Source organism: Martes martes (assembly GCF_963455335.1).
Source record: "Martes martes genome assembly, chromosome: 17".
Taxonomy (NCBI): Eukaryota; Metazoa; Chordata; class Mammalia; order Carnivora; family Mustelidae; genus Martes; species Martes martes.
Genome location: NC_137905.1, coordinates 51,893,206 through 51,910,509, shown reverse-complemented (window position 1 = coordinate 51,910,509; position 17,304 = coordinate 51,893,206). Strand labels below are relative to the sequence as shown.

The window sequence follows — 17,304 nt, the reverse complement described above, 5'->3', positions numbered from 1 at the left end:
GACTCTCCGACGGGCAGTTTCCTTTGCAAGAGGACTTGGGGGGTGAGAAAAGGACACCGTGGACCGGAAGCTGGCACATCCTCGGGCACAAAGGGGGCGTGGGGAGCTGTCCTGACCGTCTAGGCTGCGGCCTCCAGGAGAGGACCCATCCGAAGCCTCGGCAAAGGACGCAGAGGGAAGTCCCAGGAGGGGTGACTGCACAAGTCAAAGGCCAGGTGAAAGGGGGTTTCGCTGGATTTGCAGGCGAAACACGGACAGTAGCGATGAGGCAGTACCATTTCCTCCCGCCAGCCAGGCGGACATGCGCACGCTGGCCGGGCCTCGGACACAGCAGCCCTCGAGGAGACGTGGGGACAGGCCCTCAGGAGAGGAGCGGGGCCGCCCCGGGTCAGCATGGCACTGGGAGTGACGCGGACCCAGCCCAGCGAGGCTGCTCCTGGACACCCACCCTGGGGGTGGGCACGCGTGCGTGTTCAAGGTGACGGCGCGAGGATGTCTGACCATCATCAACTCAAAGCCAAAACCAGTAGAAGGTCTGTCCAAGACCAGCAGAACGGTGCCCCATTCACGGCCTTTCCACCATCGTCCCAGCTCACAGCACGAGCCTCGACCCCAGGCCAGGCTCTGTTCGAGATGTTTCTCTAGCCCTCGAAGGAGATGACCTCTACTGTTCCCTCCAGCTATGGGGGAGCGAATGCCCACCGTACCCCGAACGGGGGAGTAAGAGCTGTTTATCGCCTTGCTTAACCGGAGACTCTGCACCACGAAGGTAAAGCTTATGGCTACGGCACGCAGGGACATATGCGCAGGTACAGAAGGACAGGGAGGTACATGGGAATAACCACCATCGAATACAGGCCGTGGAGGGCGGGGGGGGGGGGATGGAGATGCTGCGGGGGATGTGAAGGGGGAATTCAACTGTTCCCTTTCTTAAAAAAAAAAAAAAAAAAGCCGTGGTACCACATGACCCAGCAATGTCTGCCCGCAAGAGCTAAAAACCAGGCTCACACAATGTATTTGTACAATACTTCTAAGAGTCAAACGGAATCTTTTTGATGAATGGGTAACGAAAACGTGGTCCCTCCAGACAGCAGAACGGTATTACTGGGCCATAAAAAGGAAAGAAGCAAAGCAGCCTACGACACGGAAGAACCTCGAAAACGTTCCACCAGGTGGGAAAAAGCCAGACACAAAAGGCCATGGAGCACACACTTCCGTTTATCTGAAATGTCTAGAAGAGCAAATCCAGAGAAACACAAAGCAGACGAGTGACTGTCCGGAGCTAGAGGGAAAGGCGATGGGGAGTGAGCTGCTACTGAGTATGGGGCTTCTTTTTGGGGTGAGGGGAATGTTCTGGAATTAGTGGTGGTGGCCGCAAAGCACTGTGAATATACTAGAGACCGCTGAATTGTACGCTGTAAACTGTTGAAACAGTGAACTTGATGTTCTGTGAATTTTATCATAATTAAAAAAAAAATCTACCTAAAAAAATACATTGCTCTCTGCCCCTGTCACTGTCAAGGCCAAGTTTTGGGTGTCGAGAGAGGCCAGCCGAGCACTCAGACAACCCCAGCCTGGTCCCCGACAATGACAGGGCACAACCCCTCAGCATCCACTCCCTGGTGTGAAACTGGGCGTCACCTCAGCTCGTACGAGTCTGTCACACTGGCCGCTTTCTTGGTCCTCACAAGCACCAAGTTCTCCCCGCTCGGGGTGGCCGCCAATTTTGCCACGACTGACCACTCTGTCCTCCTTGAAAGTTTCTTCACGTTCTGAGCCACAGCCCACTCTGCATTTCCCTCCCATCTCCCTGGCCAGACCTGGACACACTGGGCCACGCCGGGGCTTAGCCTTAGGTCACTTCTCATCCCTTCTCATGTCTCCCCTGAAAGGATGCGGCTTTAATTACCATCCATCCTGCGCTATCCCGTACGGTGGCCCCAGCCACGCGTGGCTATTGGACCCCGCGAGGGCCCATCCAAACTGAGAGACAACGTCTGTGTACATCACACTCACATGTGGTGATATCATGAATAATTATCCGGAAACTTTCAGGTAGATCCAGTGTCAAAATGAACATATTTTAGATGGACTGGGTTAAATTAAAATATTAAAAGAAGTTTCGCCTGTTTGTTTTCATTTTGTGTGGCGACCAGAACCACGGAGGGGGTGTGTGGCTCGAGTTCTATTTTTAGCCCTCTCTCCCATGTTCCCTCCCTGGCCCCAACTCCCTGCCGTCCAGTCGCCTATGGGACATCTCTGCCCAGGTGTCCACCAGGCACCTCGCATCCAGCGGGGCCAAACCTGGCTTGGGGCCTGCCTCTCGCTCCCCTGCTTCTCCCCAGGCTTCGTCATCCACCCACCTGTTCGAGCTCCCCCTCTCTTGCTTTCCCACCCCATGTAACCCATCCTGTCGGCTTCACTCCCGGAATGTACCCAGTGACGTCCTCTACGGCTACTACCGGGGTCCCAGCCACCGTCAGCTCAGACCTGGACAGCAACAGTCTCAGTGCTCTCCCTGCCGCCACCCCCACCCCAGTCTCTAGTTCTGCTGCTGGGTTCTTGAGCTACTTGACTCAGAGGATCAGCCTCTTTCATTCGTTCGAGGCTATATTCTTAGGCGTTATCCGTTCAAACACCACCTCTGTCATATTCTCTCCCTTCTCTTCCTAGAGCTCTATAAGTTTTGTTTTGTTTTTTTTTTAAGATTTTATTTATTTATTTGTCAGAGAGAGAGAGAGAGAACGAGCACAGGCAGGCAGAGTGGAAGGCAGAAGCAGAGGGAGAAGCAGGCTCCCTGCTGAGCAAGGTGCCCGATGCGGGACTCGATCGCAGGACGCTGGGATCATGACCTGAGCCAAGGGCAGCCGCTTAACCAACTGAGCCACCAAGGCGTCCCTCTAAAGGTTTTTAAATAACCTCTAAATCCAACATGGGACTGGAACTCACAACCCCCAGATCAAGAGTCACACGTTCTACCGACTAAGCCAGCCAGGTGTCCCTCTAGAGCTCTAAACAGTGTCAGGTTAGACCTTTCCATCTTCTGTGATTCTTAACCTCTCTTGGAATCTTCCACCTCTGTTTCTCTGGGCTGCGTTCGGAATCATTTCTTCAGTTCTACCTCCTGTTCATTCGCTCTGCTTTGGCTCTGTCCATCTTGCCGCTAAGCCAGACGGCTAAAAAAATGTCTCCATTCCTTTTTCGAAATCTGCTTGCGCATCTAATTTTAAATTGTTTTCTTTTTTATTGAAACATATTAAACATTTATTTTACATCCTATATGAATATTCCAATTCTACTATTACTTTCCGTTTCCCTTCTGCTGGTTCTCCCTCATGGTGTTGTGTGGCCTGTGTTTGGTGACTTTTGACCGTGCATTACTCACGTAACTTAGGGCTTCTGTGGTGAAGGCGGGTTTCTCCTGAAAAGGCTTGTTGGCCTCTGTCGGGCACTGGGCTACTACTAGCTTAAATCACTTTAAAGTTTGGCTTAAGAATTTGCAGACAACCCAGGTAGGGGAAAATCAGGCTGAAAACCAGTGTGTGGGCTGCTCTGTGCCAAGGTTTGAAACAGGTAATTTTGCTTATAGTCCCCAAGGGGATTTATTTCTAGGTCACCCCCACTTTGAAGTGTGGTCTCTGGAGCTTCTCCTCAGACAAGCTTTGTATCCTGTTCCCAGAGGCTGCAGGGCCCCCAAACCAATATCTAGGTTCACCCTCTAGGCAAACTCTGGCTTTGGCCCTCTCCCCATCTCCCCGGGTGCCAGGCCCCTCTTAGCTTGCGGCCTGCACGCTCCTTATTCTCTCACGAACTCATGAATACATTGAAGAGTACTTCCTTTCCTCTTTTATCCCACATTGTTAGGTTTCAGCGAGAGCATTAGTCAGGAATCTAATCCACCATATTGCCAGAAATATAAGTCATACCTTCTCCCATACCAAGCTGAGTGATCTTCTAAAAATACAAAGCCCATCATGTCACGTGCCCACTTAACACACGCCAACTTCTTCCATTTCAACGAAAATAAAATCCAAACTCCCCTTACTCTGTCGCTTGTTCACTGCCCTCCAGCCACAGAGACTATCTCTTGGTTCCTTGAATAGAGAAGGCTCATGCCTCAGGGCCTTTGCACTTGTTGCCCCTTTCGCTTGGGACACTCTCCAACATTCTAAAATAACTATCTTCTCATCATTCCAGTCTCAATTGCAAGCCACCTTCTTGGAGAGATTCCCCCCTGACGAGTATATTTAAGTAGCTTCACCACACCCCCCCCCACCCCACTGCCCCCACTACCCAGTTCTATTTCCTTCATAGCATTGATTACTATCTGAACTCACCTTACTTTTTTATGTATATGTTTGCTCTTTGGGTATCCTCTCATGTAAGCTTCCTGTGAGATATAAGCTTCCGAGGGTGGGCACAACAGTCCTTGCTTCTCCCTCCCGCCTCCCCAAACCCATGAGAGGGCCCAACACATCGCAGGGACTCAAAAAATATGTGACGAATGACCTCCTGCCTCAGGATAATCACAAAGGCTGACCCCAGTGCCTTTGACGCCTTTCCCCTCTCTACAGCCAACAACTCCTCCTCACCCAGGTCTCAGCATGATGTCACTTCCTCCAGGAAGCCCTCCCTGATCCCCGAGACTAGGTCAGGCATCCAGCTAAATGTCCTAAAGGGCTCCTGTGCCCCAACGGCATGGTTCCACGAGGAATTGTACGTTCCACCCTGCAAGTATCAATCAGTGTTTGTTTCCCACTCTAAACCACCAATGCTTGGGAAGACGACGACCATGTCCACTTCTGGTCATGACTATATTCCCAGCAATCAGCACAACACTGTGCCTAAAACAGATGCCCAACAGATGTTTGCTGAATGAATGAATCAAAATGCAGCAGTTCTGGAGGGCTGTCGCCAGCAGAACTTACGGTTATCCCCTCTTCTATAGTACGTCTTAAAGATCAGTTAATCAGACAGACACCCCATCAGATCTGCCGGGAGGCTGCATCACACTGCTGAGTTGGCTTGGTGAGGTGACAAGAGAACCGTGGGGCCGCCACCAGACTCTCAGCCCCGCAATACCCCCACATCCTGGCCAGGACACCTTGGGCAGGTGACGCAATCTCTCTGACCCTCGACCTTGGCCTTGTCCTTGTTGGGCCTCGTCTACTCCGTTCCAGACCCCAGCCCACCCGGGTCCCCAGTGCCTCACCCAGCCACCAGGATTCGTGGGATGTCGGCGGCAAAGGCCTCGCCCATCTCGCGGCTGCCCACGTTGGCGATGCAGTGCAGGGCCAGGCACATGAAGGTCGGGTTGCGGCTGGCCAGGTCGTTCTTGATGGCGTTGTTGATGAGCCGGATCAGCTCGGAGTTGGAGTTCACCAGAACCGAGATGAAGAGGTAACCCTGGGTGAGGAAGAAGGTGGGGGGTGCTGGGAGCCTTGCGGTTAATGGGTCGTAGGCCCCGATCCTTCCTCCCCGGAGTCTGTACTTCCAGCCCCCTCCTCCTTCAGACCCAGGAATTGAGGCCCCCAGTCCTTCCTCCCCAGACTCACTATCTGCTTCTCCGTGTACTTGTTGGAGCTGAGCAGGTTCACGGCCTCCATGTGCCCAAAGTCAATGTCGTGGCCAAGCAGGAAGATGAACAGCAGTTTACACACATATTTCTTCTTACTGTAGCCATCCAAGGCTTTGTCCCCTAGGGCCAGAGGAAGGGGGAAAGAGGGGAGAGAATAAGGAAGGATCATACCTGTAAGTCCCAAGTATCCCAGTTCCCAGCCCCTCCTCCCTCAGACCTGGGACTCCAGGCCTCCAGCCTACCTTTGAACTTGGAGCGGATGTTGGCCAGTTCCTTGTTGATTCTCTTAATCTCTGCCTCCTTGCTCTTACCTGGGGAGGAGAGGGCAGGCCAGATGACGAGGGTCCCAGACAGCTAAACCATCAATGCTCTCTTGCCCTCGCAAGGCCCCTCTCAGCTGGAAGGGCACACTCCCTCCACCCTGGGGCCCCGGGCCCTGGGGCTGGGGCCAAGCCTGGGTGGGCCCTATCACTAGCTGGGAGCCTCACAGAGGTGAGAACCATGGCTCACTGGTCTCACTGCAGAGGAGAAGACTGGCACACACTACGGGGTGATCTCTGACTTGCTCCCTCCTTCTTCCTCTCACTGCGGTCCCCGAACTGTACTGGCCCTCAGGGCTCCTGTGTCCGCCCACAGCGCCGCTTATGCCTCCACCGCCAGCCCCTAGAACTGGTCTGGCAAGAAATATGTGATCAGGGAAGGAAGGAAGGAAGGAAGGAAGGAAGGAAGGAAGGAAGGGCTCAGCTACCTTCTAGCTATCCCCAGGGATCTCACCCCCACGACATCCCCGAATTCAGCATCTCCTGAAAAGCTGCTCTGGTGTTATGAAGGTCCCACCGCCTCCCAGTCGCCAGGCCAGACCCTTGGGTGCTGAGCTCGCCCCCTCCCTCCCTATTTCTCCTCACATCCTTCGGCCCTGGGCCGCCAGCCCCACAGACCCACTTCTTCCACCTCCTGGCTACCAACCTCTCCCCAGCTGGTCGGCGACACTTCCGACAAGATCCACTTCTGGGAGAGTCTAGAGGGCTTTCCCTGACCCCACAGGTTGGGTCCTGTGCCCCCTGATGCCCAGCACCTCCATCAGGGCAACCTAACAGGACGGTGACCAGGTCTTGGGCACCCCCACTGCTTGCCGTGTCCCTCCCCATGTCCCCCAGTTCCCCTGGAGCCAGACTTCACCATCTTGTCCTTGACCGGCTCACTCAGCTCATCCAGACAGAACCCCGGGTGCTCTGCCCCTTCATTCAGGCCATTGCCGTGTCCACTCGGCTTGACCTTCAGGACATGGGACCGCCACCACGACCTCCCCACCCAGATCACGGCAGCGGCCTCCTTTCTGACCTCCCTGCCTCCCTGCTTGGGGGAACCCCGCCCATGGCTACCGAGCCCTCTGGCCCTGCCCTGGCCACCCACCACCGTCACCCCTCCCTACGTTAGTTACTGTGTGTTCTGCCCCACTGACCTCCACCGCGGACACACCACGTTCCTTCCTATCTCAGGGAGACTCCGCCTGGACCCATCTCTCAGGTTCTCTCCTTGTCACTTGGGTCTCAGCTTTGGTCGCCTCCTCCGAGAGGCTTTTCTGACCCGTTCTTTCAAGCCAAGGCCTTATACTTGTTTCCATCATTAAAAAAAAAAACAAAAAAACCAAAAACCCCTCCCCGGCACATTTCAGACCATGTACCTATTTTCTTTACATTTACTGTCCAACCTCGGCTCCCGCTCCAGATTATGAGCACCACGGAGGAGCTTCTAGCACAGTGCCTGGCATACAGCAAGTGCTTAATAAGTGTGCACTCATCTGAAGGGCAAGAGGCCTGCTCAGACCCACGGCCGTGTCATCCGTGTCCCCGAGCATGTGACCGGGCACCTGGGAGGCCATGTGCAACGAGCGAACGAGCCAACAGGCGAGGGTGTGAGCTCTCCTTGTCTTTACAGATCCCGCCTCACCTCCAATTCCCAACTTCCAGGGAAGCTTCCACAAGCTTCACTGCAGCTACCGCCTACTCCAGGAAGCCCCCCGGCCTAGTACTTTCTGACCGGTGCCGAGCGGCTCCTGAGTGGCTCTGTCTAATACGGCAGCCGCCAGCCAGGCAGCTTCTGAGCGCCTGAAATACGGCTGCGCCGGCCTGAGAGGGGGTTTAGGCGGCCAAGACACCCTGGGTTTGGAAGATCGAGTGGGGGCAAGAAAAAGAACGCAAAATATCTCATCGAAAACTTAAAAATCCTGATGGCGTGTTGAAATGACCACATTCTGGTGTATTAGATGATGTAAACATGTTAGTAAAATGAAATTTGCCAGTTTCTTTCTCCTTTTACGAATAATGTGGCTGCTGTTAAAAGTTAAAACCACACATGTGGCTCTCACGCGGCCTGGGTCACCTCCAGCAGAGCACCTGCTGTGGGTGTCAGGGGTCTGTCCCTGTCCCCCAGACCACACAAGGAGCCCCTAGAGGGCAGGGCCACCACCTGCCACTTTTCTGGGTGGCCACTCCATGTTCCAAGGGCTTACCAAGTGCCAAGCTCAGGAAAGGCACGAAGACGTGAATAAGGGCCTTAAGTGGTGTAGAGTGGCAGCTCTCCGTCCTCAGGAAGGGGGTGGAGGGCCCAGGGATGAGGGTGGGAGAGGGTCTCTGGGACCCAGGTGAGAAAGGGCCACTTCCTCAGGGATGAGCTTGAATCTGCCTCTGTGGCCCCAGGGGCCACCTGACCCTTCATTTATTAATGACACATTTCCCGAGGCGTGGGGGCCCCGCTTGGGGGTGATGCTGGGCAACCACCCAGGACCCACACGGACCCCACACTTCTGATCTGCTCCCGGGGGTTCCCGGCCCGAGAGGGCGAAGGCAACCAGCCCTATCCCCACACTGAGGGAACCGCACAGAGACAGAGGCTGCCAGGGCCTCGGTGGCGGCTGCCAGGAGGAGGGGACATTTGAGGAGGCTCTGAAAGGTGAGGAGGGTTCAGGAGCAGTTCACCCGGTGAGTGTGGCCAGAAGGAAGCCACACTGCTGAGGACAGGCCTGGGGGCGGGGCGGGGCAAGGGGGAAGCCCTGGGAACCAGCATGCAGGTTCTAGGCTATTCCTGACAATGACCACAGCTGCTTGTTCAAGTGCTCGCCTGGAAACTATTCTGGAGGGACCAGGGGGAAAAAAATCCTCTTTTATAAATGGACCATATATTACAAAGCACCTGCTTAAACTTCATCGCAGAGAGAGAGACATTTAAGCAGCAATTGAATTTGAGGCCAGAGCATTCCCTGGGCTTCATTTAAACCACTATTAAAAGCTTCAAGATGCAGGCAAAGTAACCTATGGTGTTGGATGGTGGAGCCACGGTTATCTCTGGCGGGGGGAGGACAGGGGACAAGGACCGGGCTGGGGAGTCGGGGATGCCGTTTCGGCCTCCAGGGGCTGATTCTGCAACTGTGTTCAGTCAGGAGGAGTTCATCAAGCCTGACATGCATGATCTGTGGGCTTTTCCGTACATGTACTATCTCCATATATACATATACAGACACAAGTTATTATACTTGTATATTAAATTACATATAAATATACGTTCACAGACGAGCAATCAGCTATGCAAAAGACCACATCAAGCAGATAGGGACAATTTAAGGGATATTTAGAGAATACACATTTGTGTGTGTGGATTTTGTCTTTAAAGAGTCTTTAATGGTCCACACCTGTTCGATACTGCTTCCTGCACAACTGATACACTTTACTATAAAAAAGAATTCACAGGGGAAAAAAAAAAAAAAGAATTCACAGGGGCACCTGGGTGGCTCTGCTGGTGAAGCATCTGCCTTCGTCTCAGATCGTGATCCCGGGGTCCTGGGATCGAGCCCCACGTCGGGTTCCCTGCTCAACAGGGAATCTGCTTCCCCTCTCCCTTTCGTGCTCCCACCAGCCCCCCACCATTCCCCTGCTGGGCTCTCTCTCTCAAATAATAAATAATCTTTAAAAAAAAAAAAATTCAGAGAGAGAAAAAAGCATCAGGTTTCCAGAAGAGAAGGGGCTGTGGCCTTGGAGGGAGGGCATCCTGGCAGGGGGCAGGTCTCTGCAGAGATCTTGAGGCAAGTAGTAGCCTGAGTGCCCAGAGATAGCACATGGGTGCTACTGAGGGTAACACGTGGAAGAGAGGGGATGAGGGCAGCTGAGCTAATGGAAGGAACGACTTTCTAGCACTCAGGGCCAGCCAGCGACAGGGAGATGAGCTCACCATCACAGGAGGCATGCAAGTGTGTCTGGGCATTTTAAAGGGATTTCTTATCCTCAAACAGTCCCTGGGCCAGGCTCAGGGATGAGTCACACGAGCCCTGCGCTGGGGGAGCTCCTGGATTGGAAAGGAGGCTGGCTGATGGGGACAAGTGAGTACTTTGACACGGACAAACGCGATGGGGGCTGGGAGGCGGGACTCAGACCAGGGGAGGAAGTCTTCCTGGTACACAGCTCCTGGGATTTGAGGATCCAAATTTGGAGTGGCACTGGACCAAGCAGAAATAAGGGGAAATGTGCTCCAGGCCGTATAAAGGCCTGGAGGCTAGCACAGCAGCTGGGCCCAGACCTCCCAGACTCTTCCGGGTCTTCTCAGAGCGCTGGGGAGCCTTGGGAGGCTGCGGGGCCCCTTGTCCGCTGGTAGCTGTGGTTGTGAGCAGCGTGCAGGCCAGGGCAAGGAAAGACTGAGCGAGGACCTGCCTGCCTACCTTGGGGCTTCCGCTAGTGACGGGAGGTCAAGTCTTCGTGTGCGGGCGCTAAGCTACAGCATCAGGTAGGCCTGTCCCACCACCGAAGGCATCCTAAAAACCCCGGCTCCTCCGCCCTGGCGGGACTGGGATACTTTTAGGGAGGTAGCAGGCCCTGGGGTCTAGTACCTCAGTGGGAGACACCTCCTGCTTACAATACAGGGTAACAGATGTTCCTCTCTACTAGGACCCCCTGTGCTGTGTCTCCCACAGGAGTCCCAACAGCCCAGAGTCCCAAAGAGAGTTCTGGAAGCTGATGCCTGTTAACTCTGGACCACTACAGAATCCAGAACACGTTGGCCCTGCGCTGCCCAATGCGGGAGCCACGGGCCACAAAGGGCCACTTGGCACCCGACCCACGGTTGGTGCTACAGAGGGATGAAATTCGTATTTTCCATACATCCAAAATTAAAAACCAATTCTCAGCTCAGTCACCGCAAAAGGTTAGGTTTGGAACAAGCCGGGCACTTTGCAAATCTGTTTTCTCAACTCTCGAAGTTTCGCGAACTCTGAAATACGGAGCAAGTGTTTTCCAGTGAAAAACGTGGCCTCATTGAGAAAGGCACATAAACCGTCTCAGGAATAATTGTGAAAATACGGATGACACGTTCAAATAATCCGGTGAACGTGCTGGTGTAAATAAAATGCATTAAAGCTGATTTTACTGGCTGTACTCTGGAAATGCGGCTACTGGAAAATTTCAGCTTCTATATCTGGCCGGCTGGGTTATGTGGTGCTCATGCTAGCAAAGTCATCACCACCCCTGAGGGAGAAAATAGTCTCCTGGAACAACCAGCTGCAAACTGAACACAGCTGCAAAGACCATCCCTAAGCGGCAGCCTGGCACGTTAAGGGTTAAGGGAAGGGTGTAGTCAGCCCCTGGGTCTGGCCTCCGGTCAGAATGCAGCCCCCCAGAGCTGGGAAGAGTGGCTGCTTCATTCCCAGGGGGCATCCCCACGTTCAGAATAGTCCTGGCACAGGAAAGGTGTTGAATGCAGATTGTGGACCCAGCTCACTAGAGGACACACAGAAGGGGGTGAGGCCAGGCCTGGGGCTGTCTGTCATCAGCATCTCAAGGACGCTGGTTCCTTAAAGTGCAGGGCCTGGGGTAGGGTGGGGGGCCCCCAATGGCACACCAAAGTGAGACTCATTCTTTCTGGTCTCTCCACAGAGGCCAGAGGGATCCTGTCCCTTCTGGGCTCCGAATCCCTCCATGGCTCCCAGGTGGCTCAGACTAAAGGTGAAGCCCTCATTGTCATCCCCGGGGCCCTACAGATTCACTACTTCCCTCTCTGACCACAACTCCTACCCTCCCGGCCATCAGCGGCCTCCTCTTCCTGCTGCTCCTCCTCCTCAAATTCCTCCTAGTACAGTCCTGCCTCAGGGCCTTTGCACAGGCTGCCAAGAATGTCCTCCTCCAGATTTGTGCAGGCCTAATTCACCCACCAAATTTGATGCTTTGCTCCAATGTCACCTTTTCAGCAAGAAACTCTCTGAACAGCTTACAGAAGAGCACTGTCCCTAACTTTGTCCCCATACCCCTTTCCTGCTTTATTTCCTCTCAACCCCCCGCCCCCACCACCTGTCTATACACCTGAATACTATATATTTACTTGTGTACTGATCCATTTCCTCTAGAATACGAGCACCACGGAGAGGGACTTCTGTTCACTGTTGCAATCCCCTTACTCAGAGCCATGTCTTGCACTCAATCAGTGCTCAGTAAAGACTGTTTTGTTTGCTCATTCATTCATCCATTTGTTCACTTATTCTTTCAACTAGCAAATGTCTCCTGAGGACCCAGTCTCCGGGGGATCCAGGGAGGGATCAGAGCAGGGCCTGTGCTCGAGGGACTTGGGGAGAAGTCCCAAAAGGAATGGGTCACAATTTGGAGCAGGATGTTACCCTAATGGAGGAGCTCAGGGGACTGTGGCAACCCAGGACCCCTCTCCGGTTCACTCCCTCGCAAACTTCCCCCAGGCCTGTTGGGGGGGGGGCGGCTAGAGAGGAGACACCCAGACAGCCCTAGCTTGGGCCCTGGAAGCTCCCAGATTAAGTGGTTGAGAGGCAGATTCCCGCTCAAGACAGCACAGGACCATGCCCTCGGGCTGAGCCCAGCCCAAACCTTTCCCGTTCTTATCTGCAGTTTGCCCTCTCTTGCCCTCGTTTTCAAACCCTTTTACCTCCTTCTACAGTCTTCCCACTGAACTCCACGATGTCTTCAGATTCTCTCCAGCAGGAGGACTCCATACCCCTCCCCTTCCTCCCCCTGCTCACTTCCGAGCGCGGCTCACCCACAACCTGCAGGGCTTCTTTCCCCACTCCTGCTTGAAACCCTCCCTAGTGCTCTCAGGACAAACACCAACATGGCCTCTGCCCACCTGCCTGACGTCAGATCCCATCCCACCCTCCTGTGCACCAGGCACATAGGCCTCAGCTCAGTCTCCTCTGGGCCTCAGGACCTTTGCGTGGCTGTCCCTCTGTCTTCACAGCTCTTCCCCACCTCCCTTGGCCTGGCAAACCCCGCCACATTGTCTGGCCAATGCAACCAGACAGAGTCTTCACTCTCTCAACGCCGTGGCCTTCCCTCTCACTGGACTTAGGACAGCTCAAGGTTTTTCCACTTAAAACAAAAAATTGAGATACGATTCACATACCACAAAGTTCACCATTCTAAAGCGTGCAATTCGGCGGTCTTTGGTGTATCCACAGTCTCACGCAATAATCACCATGATCTATTTCCAGAATATTCTCATCACCCCCGAAAAGAAACCCTACATTCACTGGCAATCACTCCGCCTTCCATCACCCCCTACTCAGGCCTGGGTGGCCACTAACCTACTTTCTATCTCTATGGACTTGCCTGTTCCGGGCATCTCACACAGAGGAAATCATGTATGTGGCCTTTTGTGTCTGGCTTCTTTCATTTACAATGAGGTTTTCACCACGGTTCATCCATGTTGTAGTGTGCGTCATTCTTTTTTTTTTTTTCCTAAGTTTGTTTGTTTATTTATTTATTTTTAATTTGAGAGAGAGAGAGAGAGCGTGTGCTAGCGAGCGCACAAGCAGCGGGGAGGAGCTGAAGGAGAGGGAGAAGCAGACCCCACACTGAGCGCAGAGCCCAACATGGGGCTCGATCCCAGGACCCTGGGATCATAACCGGATCGGAAGGCAGACGCTTCACCGACTGAGCCACCCAGGTGCCCCATGTGATCATTCCTTTTGATGGTTTGATACGTCACTGCGTGACGGACCCCATCTTTACACCCATTCATCCGATGACGGACATTTGGGTGGTTTGCTCCCATTTTGCAGCTACAGTGACTAACCCTACTATGAACATCTGTATACGTGTTTGTGAGAAGGACGGCTACGGTGTCTGGGCAGTACCTGTCTCCTTCATGGGGCTGGGAGCTTCACAGGGACGCAGACAGATCTGTCCTCTTCACCACTGTGTCCCCAGTACCCTCCATAAGGTTTGAAACACATCAGCCACTCGACATTTACTGATGAGAAGACGAAGAACGAGAGGAAACCCTGGTTCTCTAGCCCCCGCTCATTTGGCCAAAATACCTCTACCGGCCCCAAGTCAGAGTCTTCCCCTCTGGGGTCCTGCACTAACACTGACCCGTTTTCTCTTTCCTTCCCCGCCCCATCATCCAATCCCCTTGCAAATCCTTCAAAATTTGTCCCCAAACCAACCACTTCTCACCATTCCCTTCTCACCCCAGTCAAGCCAACACCATCCCTCACCTGGATGCCTGCAGCAGCCCCTAATTACCTGCCTGCTTTCACCACCGCCTCCCGAGTCTATCCTCTTCATGGCAGCGGAGGAATTATTTTAAAACATCAATCAGCTCACGTCCCTTCTGTGCTCTAAACCTTCCCGCCGCTCTCGTTTCACCCAGATAAAGGCCCACATGGCCTTCCACATTCCCTGTCCCCTCTCTGCTCTCATCTCCTGCCCTCTCCCGGTCAGCTTCAGCCACACGGGTCCCCTCGCTTTTACCGGAACACACGCCGCCAAGCATGCTGCAGCCCCAGGACCTTTGGACGCACCATCCCTCTGTCTGGACCCTCCCTGCCCTCCAAAATCTGCAGGGCCTGTTCCCTCACTTAAATCAAAAGTCTACTCATGTGTCAGCTCCTTGGTGAGGCCTACCCAAGCACCATCTCAATCCTGGTCCCTCCTCACCTTTCCTTCCCACTACCAGTCACCCTCTGGCATGGTATCATTTATTGTAGTTCTGTGTTTATTTTCTATGTCCCTCACGGCCTGGGTGCTCCCAACCCAGGGATTCTTGTTCACTGTTGTCGCCCGGGCCCAGGTACAGTGTCAAAACGTAGTGATCAGGGGCGCCTGAGAGGCTCAGTGGGTTAAAGCCTCTGCCTTCAGCTCCAGTCACGATCCCAGGGTCCTGGGATCAAGCCCCACATTGGGCTTTCTGCTCAGCAGGGAGCCTGCTTCCTCCTCTCTCTCTCTGCCTGCCTCTCTGCCTACTTGTGATCCCTATCTGTCAAATAAATAAATAAAATCTTAAAAAAAAAAAGTAGTGATCAAAAACTATTTGCTGGATGAACAAATGAATGAGCCTTCAGAGATAAGATGCTATTATCGGGGGAGTTTGCAGACAAGAAAACTGAGCCTTAGGGGTGCCTGGGTGACACAGTCGGTTGATCGGCCAACTCCTGATTCCTGATTTCCGCTCATGTCATGACCTCACAGTTGTAAGACTGACCCCAGTGTTGGGCTGGGAGCTCAGTGCAGAATCTGCTTGAGATTCTCTCCTTCTCCCTCTGCCCCTCCCACTCATGATCTCTCTCTCTCTCTCTCTCTAAGATAAGCAAATCTTTAAAAAAGAGAGAAAACTGAGCCTCAGAGAGGTTAAGTGACTTGCCCAGAGTCACACAGCTTCACATGGCTGGCAATGCACACCCACTCCTGACAGCTGGCCCCCCTACCTGGTCCACAGCCCCTCCTTACTCACCTCTTTCCATAACAACCATAACATCTCTCCTCCACCTGACACCCAATGGCTTCCACCCCCGTCGTTCACTGAGCACCTACTACGTGCCAGGTCCTTTCATACCTACTAAATTCTAAAATAATCTCTGGGCATCTAACAGAGAGGCCAGGCGTCAGATCCACCGAATGACAAAAACAACACCCAAAACCATCCAGGGCCTAGAATGTGCAAAAGGCCTCAGTCACACACATTATCACAACCACCCCATCAGGAAGGTGCAGTCAGCAGTCCCCCTGACAGATGAGGAAATCAAGAGATGAAGTACCCCATTCAAGGTCACATGGCTGGGGAGTGACAGTGCCCAAACCCAGGTCTGGCTGACCCTAGAGCCCATGCGGATACAGCCTCTGAAGCTCTTGGCAGCGCCAAACACCAACACCCACTCCCAGGAATTGGGAGCTAACTTGGCGCCAGGTCTCTCCTCGTCACGACAACCCCTCCTGCTGCTGATCGCTGTGCCCAGATTGATGTGGTCAGATACGAGAGGGCTCCAGATTCAGGACTGGCCTGCTCCCTGACCTTTGACCTCTCTCTGGGACCAGGCCTCCCCCAACCCTCAGATTCCAGATCTTGTCCCCGAAAATTCCTAAGGCCCCTTCTTTGATCTCTGGGCTCTCCCCATTCTGGCACATTCCCCAAACCCCCACTTTATAATGTCTTCCTTTCCAGGCTCCCAACTTCCTGTCTCAGGTTTTCCTAAGACCCTCCACCTGCAGCACCTCTCCTCTGTATTCTTTGATCCACTCTCCCCCCTTAGTGACCCTTCTAGCCCACTCTCCACTGCCCTCCAGCCTGGAGCCCCTCTATCCTTCATCAGGGTCCCACTATAGTACCCCACCTTCGCATCTCTCCTCCCCAACCCCCTAGGACTTTCTATTACTCCCAGGCCCTCTCTGTGTACTAGCCAGGAGCCTCAGTGACCTACCTAGTCCCTTCCCCTCTATGACACCCCCTCAGCCAGGCCCTCCAGGCCCGGCCCCATATGCTTCCCGTGTTTTACGTTCTCCCGGTCCCCTCTGGCCCTCTCCCACTCTATCGCTCCACAGGGTACCCCCCCCCATATACCTCCTTCCCTTTCTACCGACATTGGGGTTTCTCTAACCCCGTCGCTAATACGTTCCCCAAGCCTTTCTATCATTCCCGGGGGACACTTCTATGTCCCCAGCCATGGGACTGTACTAGCCTCCTCTGCTTTAAGACCCTCGCGGACGCCTCTAGCCACTCCGTGTCGTCACCTCAAGAGGCACTCTATGACACCCTAAGTCCCTCCATTCCCCCCACCCTAAAGTTCCCCCCGAGGCCTCTCTATCCTCTCCCTCTACGACCGAAATGGCTTTCTATGCCCCGGGCCCCTCTGTAATCCCCGAGCCCCTCAATTCCACGCTCCCCCTCCCTCCAGGGTCCCCCGGCCGCGCTCTCACAGTTCCGGATGTCGGAGATGAACACCGCGAGCCCCCGCATCCCATCGCCCTTGGAGACGGCCGGCATGATGGCGGTGGTGTCGGCTCCAGGCCTGGCCGGGCAGGGAACAGCGCGGCGGGGGCTGGCAGGCGGGGACCGGGAGGAAAAGACCCCAAGCAGCGCCGAGGAGCCTAGCCGGCCGCGGGGGGGAGGGCGGGCTGGCGGGCGGGCGGGCGGCAGGCCGCGGCTCCGCCCCCGGTCCCGCCCCTCCCGTCCGCCGTCCTGAGCTATCAGCCTTCCATTGGCTTGGATTACTGCCGCTCAGACTCGGGCTCACCCCTCCCCTCCGCTTCCTCTCTCATTGGTTGCTGGACAAAGGCACGTTGCTACGATTGGCCCAGTGGCCCCCTATTTCCGTTCGCAGGAAGGGAGGGGGAAGGGGCGTTGCCCGAGAGACGGGAGGAGTTCGGTTACGTGCGGTGGGACCGCCCCCTCCGTGCGGCCGGGTCCGATGCTGATTGGATCCAGCGAAGGGAGGGATTGACATGAAA

The 17,304-nt window shown here is 54.3% G+C and overlaps 1 protein-coding gene across 1 annotated transcript in view; it reads right to left on the bottom strand.

Moving 5' to 3' along the window:
* Positions 1 to 16,959, bottom strand: part of AP2A1 (adaptor related protein complex 2 subunit alpha 1) — a 30,006-nt gene extending 13,047 nt beyond the window's left edge. Inside the window, exons 1-4 of the mRNA XM_080828183.1 lie at positions 16,774 to 16,959; positions 5,821 to 5,889; positions 5,556 to 5,698; positions 5,213 to 5,406 (exon numbers count right to left, since the gene is read on the bottom strand). Of these exons, the coding sequence (XP_080684309.1) occupies positions 5,213 to 5,406; positions 5,556 to 5,698; positions 5,821 to 5,889; positions 16,774 to 16,840 (473 nt within the window). The 5' untranslated portion in view covers positions 16,841 to 16,959. The remainder of the gene's footprint in view (positions 1 to 5,212; positions 5,407 to 5,555; positions 5,699 to 5,820; positions 5,890 to 16,773) is intronic.
* Positions 16,960 to 17,304: the final 345 nt, after the last annotated feature.